Raw genomic sequence first — 9,874 nt, 5'->3', positions numbered from 1 at the left:
GGGGTTGGGTCAGAAAGAAGTTTTTCTTGTCTTTTATTCTAAAAATAATTGGATGGTATTAAAATACCTACTGCCTCCTCACCTCTTTTCCTACAGATTCTGGTGTTATGTGTTGGTGATTCTCAAAACCCTTTGAACCCAAGCAGGATGTAGCATACATAACAGTTCCCAAAGCTGTCTCTTGGATAAACTTATACAGGATCAAACAATCAGATAACAAATTTACTTGTTTCAGCACGCAGATGTATCTCTTACTTTATGCATATATTTTGTCCACAGACTGTCCATCTTTGCAAGGATCCATACCACATCTGCGGGCCTCTTCTGCTGATTTAAAGCCAGGGTCAAAAGTGAGCCTTTCCTGTGACCCAGGCTTCCAGATAGTGGGAAACTCTGTTCAGCACTGCCTTAACCTGGGACAGTGGACACGGCCTTTTCCCCGCTGTGAAAGTGAGTTGCCTCAATGGACTGGCAGGATTAGGAAACCCTAGCTTTTATTTGGACCCTGTCACTATTCATGGCCTGTTTATCCCTGCAGCTATGATGCACATGATTCCATCCATGTTACAGCATATATATATGCTTAAGACAAAATTCACATTTTACTGAGCAGGAACTATACCGCAATCGGATTCTGCCACCTTTTTTCAGTCAGTTTCTAACTCCCACGGCAGAAATGAGTCTGTTTGGATCAGTAGTCTGATACTCCAGACTATCCTCCCCAGTGGTACCAGTAGTGTGGAAGATACACAGGAAATGCTAGAATATGCGTGTGATTTTTAAGTGTCACCAAGAACCTCTGTTTTGAAGTAAAAGCCTTGGCATTAGTACATTACAGAGTAATTTTTTTTTTTAAAGCAGCAGATATTTCTGTCAGGACTCAGAAGTGCTCCAACACTTAAAGGATTTCTTCTAAGAAACTGCGTGGTATACATTCACGTGGCCAAGGTTCTTTGAGTCCTGCTTTCCTGCTCCTGCCTCCTCTTTTCCTTTGGTTCTCCTCTGCTGTGACTGTACATGTGACTGCAGTTCCATGTGTTGGAGCTGACTATATTTTTCATTGCAGCAGAATAGTAAATTAACTCCAGAAGTAGGTATTGCAGGGTCTCAAAGTTGATCAGTAGTTGGGGGAAAAATCATCAAATTTGTTTAAAATAGTTGGTTCTAGATTTGATGTGATTTTTGTGTCTTCCTCTTTATTCAGCTGCTCATAGCACAAATCCAGGATCTGTCTCCTCTTCTGCAGAAATAGCATGGATGTGAGGATTTATCCAGAAGCAAGTCCTGCTGGGCAGAGCATAAGTTCACTGGCAGAGACAGCTTTGCTCTTTCTTGGTGTGTTACCAGTGACAAGCCACCAGACTCCTGTCAGTGTTGCCATCTGGTTTTCTGTGTTGGGCCAGGCAGTTTTACCTGTTCAGCTCAGAGCTCAGACAGAACAGGGCTGACCTGCCACCGACACGCTGAGTGAACGAGGGCCAGACTCTCCCACTAGCCTTTCTCAGTCTGTTCCACAAGTACCCGATGAATGAACATGGGTGGAAGATAGCTGTTTTCTGCATGAGGATCTACAGGGTTCATTGTGGAAGGTGTGGTACAGAAAGGACTCTTAGTAATCACTGCCTTCACCCACCAGGAAACCGAAGGTCCCCAAAACCATAGGTCCCCATTCCCAACAGCCTGTCTTTGTTACAGGCTCTTCCGTTCTATCCCTCTGCAGCAAGTACTTGGGTTCCATTACCCCAGTCTCTAAATGCTACAATCCATGTAGTTGCAAAGATGAGCTCTGTAGCTGTTGGAATAAGTTCATGTCATCTTGATTGAAATGAAGATGCACCAAAGCAGGTCTTGCTAGAAAAAATAGCAACTTCCAGCAGGCGTGTACCGTGATGGCTTCTGCTGGCACAGCTGGGATCAGAAAGGCTTTTTTACTGTGGCCAAAGTCAAAGGTAGCATGTGAGGTCAGTTCCAATTTCTCCATTGTTCATGCACTCCCTGGTCTCAGGCCAGTACAGTAACCTCTTAGCCGTAACCTGTTAGCTGGTTTGGCAGTGTTCACAGTTAACACTGAGCTGGTTTTTCAGTCAAGAAGAACCTCCGTGGAGGCAAACTTACTTTTCCTTTTTCCTTAAAACTCACCAAGAATCATTGATTATTATTAGAAGTGACCTGTGACTGAAAGGTATCTGCTCAGATCTTAGTCACACACGTCTCCTGCAGACCCAGCAGAATAGCAGGGGCTTGAGAGGCCTGCTCACTCTCTGATTGACAACTGCCCAAGAAACAAGACCCTCCACTGGACCTGGAATCAATTACCTACCTCTGAAAGGGTCTGGGTCCTCCTGTTGTGATGGGGTTCTGCAGAAGCAGAGGAAAAAATCTCCGGTGGTGGCTCTAATGTGGAATTATTCTGAAGTTGATCTGTATCTGCTCTGCTAATGTCTGTGCCCTCTTTTCACTCATGTTGCAGGAATCAGCTGTGGAGTGCCTCCACCTTTAGAAAATGGATTTTATTCTGCTGAGGACTTTTTTGCTGGCAGTACTGTTACGTATCACTGCAACAGTGGCTACTATTTGTTGGGCGATTCCAGGATGTTGTGTCTGGACAAAGGGAGCTGGAGCAGCATTTCACCGTCTTGCCTTGGTGAGACACGCCGTACGTGTGGCTGCATGGGCCGACGATACTGCACTCTCGGGTTTGGGTGGGAATTCATTCTGAAATCGTGAAGGCTGACCAGAGTCTCAGAAATCACACTCCCAAATATTCACGTTTCTCAAATACCATGCTGAGCATTATGTGAAACCAAAACTACATTCTGTCACCTTTGTCGGTCCTCCTGTGTGTCCCGCACCAAATAATTGATAAGCGTGCATTGCACTCCCAGCCTCTCTCCTTCCACGTTCATTTAGCACTGGAGTTCTTGCAGTCTCTGCTTCTAACCTGACCATTTCCCTGTGCTTCAGAACACTCTCAGCGACCCATACTCCTTGACCAAGTTTTTTCAGGTGTTCCATGCATGGAGGTTGTAACGTTTAATAGCAAATTTACTTACTTGAAGATAGCTGATGTTGCACAGGATTTCTGATGTAGCAGAATGATACAAAATATGCACAGTTATGAAAGCTACACTTAGCAAAATACATCAATTGCCGTACAAGTTCAGTCACAATACCAATGTGTTTCCCATTACCAGTCTCTGTAATGTGCTCACCATCATGACACTGGGTATCCCCAGTATCCGGGAATGAATACACGAGTGGAAGCCAGCTCAAGCCCATTGCTAGTTGTTAGAGATAGACCAGCACTGTACTGCCTACAGAGGACTAGGTGTGACTCTTCTTGTAGGGCCGTGTCTCCAGCAGATCCCTCATAGAATCCACTAGCTAGTAATAATTGGATAGCTGCTGTCTGAGTCATGCCTAAGATGGGAGTTGCAGGGTAACAACCTGGCAAGATTTGTGTTTGATTTAACTCTTCATTTTATGGAGGCATAGCACATAATTTTTTTTCAGTCAAGATGAGCAAAAGAAAAGCCAACAGTCTTTGAATTCTACCATAATTCACTTTGGAGTAGGATCCATCTGGTTTCACAGCACCCTGTCTACCAAACTCCTTCAGAACCTCTGAACAGCCCATCCAGTCTGTTCTTCCTCTGCTTTTCTCCTCTGCACTTTATACCAAGGCCTGAAGATGAGCAGGCTCAGAGCAGGTGCTGCAAGGCTGTCCAAATAATTCGACATCTGTGCAGTAGGAAGCATGATGTTGAGAAGGAAAAGTCCTGTGCCCCACCTTCCAGCTTGCCATGTCTCTCATAAAGCAGAGTAGACCAAGGGGAAAATGAAAACGAGAGTGGCTTTGGCACCCTGATCCACCTTCAGAGTCACATTCCAGGCAGGTGCTAACAAAGCCTGGTACACCTATGCCCTGGGGCATTCCTTTTGCTCTCTTATGGATTTGATTGATAGTGTCCTTCCAGTCTTCCTTGCCTTACAGGACATTACAGGAGAGCAGTCATTCCAGTTCTGCTGTGGTACCACTTTGCATTCTCCTGATGCTTTTGTAATTGGCAGCTGCTTTGATTTTACTGTGCAGTTTTCATCCTGCATGTCAGAAAGAAACCCCTTTTCAGAACATTGTTGGGTTCTTTTCACACTGGCCAGACTTACTGAGCAGTGAAAAACAAACACACCAATTCAGTAAATTTTGTTGCTTTTTTAACCAAGTTGCTTTTTTGCCTGGAAATGGGCAAAGAACTCCAGCTATATGTCTGCATGGTATACCTAGTTCAACAGCAGTCCTGGAGCAGGGCTTTTAAACTGAGAATTGTTGTATCTAATCTATCTTTAACAGTCTGGTTTATATAAGGAATAATTCCTGATGCCAGCATTTTTCAGTTGGATACTTTGAAATTGGCCCTTGCAATCTATGACTCATTGTTCACATACCAACAACACTTCTGTACAGTCAGGATTTGACAGCTGATATGGAGTATTCTAGAGTGAGGGACAGTACCAAGCTATATGGAGCATAAATCATCAATCGGCATTTCTAGGCACTGCTATCATATAAATAGTTAATTATAATAACTAACATATTTCGAATTCATTTTAACTTTTCTGCCAACTGCAGGCACTTCTCATTCCTAGTCTAATGGAGTTCTCTTCAGCAAAGATGGGGCTCTAATAATTTTTATGTTCAGGGTGTTTCTCCTGCTGGCTAACTTTTCCTGTCTTACAGGTGGGAAGTTTGAGATATAGAGGATTTCTCAAGCAAGTGTTTAATCCAGAACTCCTCCCTCACAGTGTGTGTCCAACTTAGTAGTAACAGCACATGAATTACAATGTCTGTTCTTTTACTGCTTGGAAACTAGATACTGTTTGTGGAAGTATTGACTGAAGGTTAATAGGATTTGTCTCCGGTTTTCTCAGGTTTCACAATAGCAGGATAGTATAGCTGTGTTGTAGAGTAAACCATGTAGAAAGCATAAATATTGATTTAAATATTAAATAGTTTTACTAGTGCATCAAAAATCTGATTGAAGAGTGATTTTTAATTATACGAATTTAAACAATTCCTCTTGACAGTGAGACAGAAATTAAAAGCAGATGGTCGTTACAAATATCACCCCAGAGACATCTTTTTGTTTCTTTTTTGTAGATGTTGATGAGTGTGCTGTTGGATCAGACTGCGATGAGCATGCATCATGTCTCAACACAAATGGATCCTATGTTTGCACATGCATCCCTCCTTACACAGGAGATGGTAAAAAATGTGCAGGTATGGGAAAGAAAAACCATCAGGCTAGCCTTTCCAAGGTTTTGTGTAGGCCAGTATCCTGCCTCCCACTGTGGAAAAGAGTTTCCAATAATTGATACCTAGGGAGGGACAGCGCAGGCATGCTCTCATCTCCAGGCCTGAATGAGGTTATGATGAAGTGTCTCCTTCTGTTTCTTGAGAGCTGACCTCTCTCTATGGAGGCTGCTGTCATTGGGATTCTGCTCCGAGACATACATACATGCAAAATCCTCTTGCACATGGAGGACATGCTGAAGACCTGGGAAGGCTGCATGGCACGGCGTGTCACTTCTCAGAGCAGAGCTGTGCAGTGAAGAAATATTTGATTACAGGCATCTGAGTAGGGCTTGAGCCGCCTGTGCAAACGTTAGGCCAGGTAACTTTGCATGAAGATGACAAGACAGAGGCATAGGGTGGGATAAAAGGTAGCTGAGCTGATTTCACGTTCAGGGCTGGACATGCTGAAATAGGCTTTTCCACACAGAGGTACAAATGACTGTGAGATGTGTTTGCTTCTGACAGTGAATGCAAGCTCAGTTACAGAGGGCTCTTCCATATCAAGATTAGCTTACTTTCATGAGTCTTCAGTGGCTGTCGTATACAGAACAGAGAAAAGCTGGTAAGGCTATAAACTACTTAGTGTTTTCCAAGTGCTCTGCCTTCCTACTTTCAGAAGATTACCAAGGATATCTCCTGCAACTTGTTTATTAAACATGGAAATTAGTTATGTTATTGATGATTTCTCTCTTCCTCTTCAGAACCACTGAAGTGCCGTAATCCAGGAAATCCAGAGCATGGCCACTTATACGGGGACACTTACAGTGTTGGCAGTGAAGTAAGGTTTTCCTGTGAAGAAGGGTTTCAGCTGACAGGAGTAACTAAACTCACATGCATGGAGTCTGGAGAGTGGAGCCACCCACTACCATATTGTGAAGGTTTGATTCCTGGGGATAATGCGTATTGTAATGTGCGTGATTAGAGAGGTGGAAGGGGCAGAGTAGTGCTAGAGCCTGTAGGCACCACGGCAGCTAATGAAACCCCATCATAACAGACCTGGGTCTCACTGTTGAAGTTTCTGTTGTCATAAGAGATGCAGACACCAGCTGAAGCTTTCCCAACAGTTGCCTTAATCATAGTGTTACACTCATGCAGATTCTCTGAAGTGTCAGAGGAGACTCATCTCATTGTAATGCAGGCATTAGAAGTGTCTTTCTTGTTTATCCAGCCTCCCATTTTGAAGGAACTTGTGGGAACTTAATGTCTTAACTGTTTCAGTGGATAAAAAGCAACCAGAGAGGACAGGCTGGTGCATGTACATACACATGGTATTACTGCAGAAATTGTTTCTTTAGAAAACCAGAACTAACATGGTGAAGCAACAGGGTAAGCGGTGACAAACACAATGTCAGAAAAACACTGTGTTGTCCATAGGGAGGGGTGGATATGGACTCCTCTTGGCAGTCAAACGTCTGGTTTGTAGAACAATTCCAACAACCTGTTTCCAGTCAGTCCATTTTCTCAGTAAGGTGAGGTCAGGTAAAGAGCCCTACATGTTGGTTATAGCTTAGTCGAGCCAGTGTTACCTAGGGCTTTACACCTCTTCAAACCTCTTTAGAGAAAATAAAGCAAATACTGAACTTCTGTTCTTTATTTTTTGTGTTGTATCAACCTCTCTTGTGATCCTGTCTTTTTAAAGCTATATCCTGTGGTGGTCCAGTTATTCCAGCGAACAGTGCCATTATGGGCTCAGATTTTACATACCGCAATAAGGTGGTGTACAGGTAGGAATTCAGTATGTCTGAAGTGCTATGTTAATTATTGATTGAGAATCTGGCAACAGATGAGAGTATGGTTGATTTGAGAGTGTGGTTGAAATGAAGGAGGGAAGCAAGATGGGATTAAAGTGGTGGAGAAACGTTGGGCTATAGCTGTGGCTGTTCACTAGCAGAGCTGAATGTTTACTCCAGCACCTCCTCTCTACTCCCGGCAGAGGAAGATGGTGTATGCAGGTGTGGATGAAGAGAGAAAAGAGATGGCTGATAACATTGTGCATAAAAGTCTCTGTGTTTGACAGCACTTCTGTTCTTCTAACTCAGATGCAGTGATGGATACAAGCTAGTGGGTGAAAAGGAAATTCTGTGCCTTGCTAGTGGCATTTGGAGTCATCCTCCCCCCTCCTGTGAAATGGTGACTTGTCCTAGCCCACAGGATATCAGTAACGGAAAATACACAATCACTGGCACAACCTACCTTTCCTCTGTATCCTACACCTGTGACAATGGATACAGGTAAATGCAGGAGCGTTCCTGAGCCAAATGCAGGCAGTGTGCTTGCTAGAAGGTGTGACTTTTTTCTGAAAGAGACAAAGCTGGGATCGTTGCTCAGAAAGATAAAACACTTAAACAGTTTCTATCTTGAAGGTACTTTCTGTGTTTCATCCTTAATTGGAGCAGTTCAAGGTCATTCAGAATTTGAGATGTATATATAGAAAGATACATATGTGCATGCTGTCACTTTACTGTCAAGCTCAAAGACATATTTTGAATATTCAGAAAAATAGTTATAATTATTTTTAGAAGTTCTCATTTATCTTTAAAGATTATAGTACCCCTACAGCTTGAGCATATATCCAACATTACTTTTGCTTTTGCTTTACAGTGCCTTTGATGAAAGAACCTTCTGGAATGTACTTATTTATGCCTTGAACTCTCTGTAGTAGTTATGTATTTTAGGCTTTTATTCTGTTTTACATTTGTAAACAATTATATTGGAAATACATTTTCAATATGCTACAATTAAAAATTAATACAGTAATGCTATATCCTAGAATATGGCTTTAAGTGCAAATTTCTGCCTCTCCTTATATCTGCTTGTACCTCTAGCAGATTTACTCTGACATAAGCAGATTTACTGTGACATGTAGACCAGTTTAGGTCAGCTGTTTTTCTGTATTTTCCTGCTGCAGGCATTCCCTTGCAGTCCAGCTGCAGGCAGGTAGGTGAGGTGTGCTCATCTGGTGAATGTTTTAACCGTGTTAATACAAAGGCATACCTCAGCTGCAATGTTAAGGCGTAGATCCACAGTGTGGGCTTACCTATACCCCACTAAACCAGGCAAGTGTTTTTGTCAATGAGTTTTTTGAACATGGACTTAGGACGTACAGACAGCAAATACCACATCAGCTGTGAGTCTTTGGCTTTACCTGTCTAGCATAGCTTGGTGAGGGTAGTCCTCTCTCCTGTGGTCACCAGTCCAGGAGAAGCTCTCCCAAACAGTGTCCCTTTTATGTATTATTTCTGGACCTAAGTGTGGAACCAGTCTCTTCCTTCAGGCACCTCTGATGTGCTTTTTGCCTTAAACATATTGCCACAGGTAGGCGGAGCCCACTGCCCTGACAAGGGCCTGTGCCATGACTGGAGGTGCTTTGCAGGTCAGCAGTGTTCTCTTCCGTTAACCCCTGAGCTCATGTCAGTCAGCTAAACGTGGGGATCTAATACTTGAGACTAAGTCGTAGGGAATCAGACATACCTATGTAAGGCTCTCAGGTGTGACTGGGAATGCGTAGCCAGCTGGCATAGCAGCTGGAGGCCAGGAGGTTCACCCAGGGAACCCCAGGGTGGTGTGGAGTACCTCTGTTTAGACAACTGAGTCACAGCTTTTGTACCAATGCATTGCTGTTTCCCCCGCTAAACCATCGACCTCAGATGTATGTGGCCGTTCACGCAAGCAAATTCTTTACCTCCTGAATGCCTTTCCGTAAACAAACCTGAACCGGAGCATTTCCCTCAGTTTTCTGAATTAAAATAGTGTTTTAAGTCCTGGAGTCAGCCAAGTCTCAAACTGAAGCCTGGTTCCAAGTCCCAAGATTGGCATGGTGTTGATGGCATACAAGGAAATCTTTAAGCTTAAATAAATATTTAAGCAGCCCGTGACTTTCTTATATGACTCAAAGATGGGCAGAGCTAGAGCAGAAGTTATGAGTGTGTCTGCCCAGTGCATTGAGACCCCACATGAATTCCACAGGGCTCTCTTCAAAATAACCAGAGGACCATCTTTTTTGACAGCATCAGCAGTGCTTTTTCATGAACAGAGGGTGAGATTCTGGGCCTCTACTGAAGTCAGTGAGCAACCACTTGGTTTCACTGGGGCCAGGAAGTCAGTGAGAAGCAAAGCACCTCTTTCTCTCTGTTCCTCACCTGGGCTGGAGTGGCAGCCTTAGCCTTAATAACGATCTTTGTGTCTCAGCCTTCAGGGACCTTCTGTACTTGTCTGTGCATCTTCAGGGAACTGGAACAGCACACCTCCAGCTTGCAACGTTGTCTCGTGTGGATCCCCTCCTGCCATTAAAGATGCGGTTATCAATGGAAATAACTTTACTTTTGGAAACACGGTCTCTTACACGTGTAAGGAAGGGTATGTAGATTAGTGCTACTGGAATAATAACCGGAATGAGTAAAATTGGTACGCTGCTTCACAAGGCCTGTATAACTCCCACTAATTCATTTTTGCTATGTGATTTTTTTGTGAGCTGTCAAGCTAAGACAGGACACATAGGCTGGTTGATGAAAAACTGAACAT

At 43.5% G+C, this 9,874-nt stretch overlaps 1 protein-coding gene across 1 annotated transcript in view; it reads left to right on the top strand.

The window, feature by feature from the left end:
- Window positions 1-9,709, top strand: part of LOC104513467 (sushi, von Willebrand factor type A, EGF and pentraxin domain-containing protein 1-like) — a gene marked incomplete at both ends in the record, with an annotated part of 20,922 nt that extends 11,213 nt beyond the window's left edge. Inside the window, 8 exons of the mRNA XM_010156824.1 lie at window positions 280-450; window positions 2,471-2,644; window positions 5,159-5,278; window positions 6,055-6,231; window positions 6,993-7,077; window positions 7,393-7,584; window positions 8,262-8,290; window positions 9,580-9,709. Of these exons, the coding sequence (XP_010155126.1) occupies window positions 280-450; window positions 2,471-2,644; window positions 5,159-5,278; window positions 6,055-6,231; window positions 6,993-7,077; window positions 7,393-7,584; window positions 8,262-8,290; window positions 9,580-9,709 (1,078 nt within the window). The remainder of the gene's footprint in view (window positions 1-279; window positions 451-2,470; window positions 2,645-5,158; window positions 5,279-6,054; window positions 6,232-6,992; window positions 7,078-7,392; window positions 7,585-8,261; window positions 8,291-9,579) is intronic.
- Between the last annotated feature and the right edge of the window lie 165 nt (window positions 9,710-9,874).

The sequence above is a fragment of the Eurypyga helias genome, unplaced genomic scaffold, assembly GCF_000690775.1.
Source record: "Eurypyga helias isolate BGI_N326 unplaced genomic scaffold, ASM69077v1 scaffold37188, whole genome shotgun sequence".
NCBI classification, from domain to species: domain Eukaryota; kingdom Metazoa; phylum Chordata; class Aves; order Eurypygiformes; family Eurypygidae; genus Eurypyga; species Eurypyga helias.
Note: the sequence above shows the minus strand (reverse complement) of the source record. Positions and strands in the feature narration are given on the sequence as shown.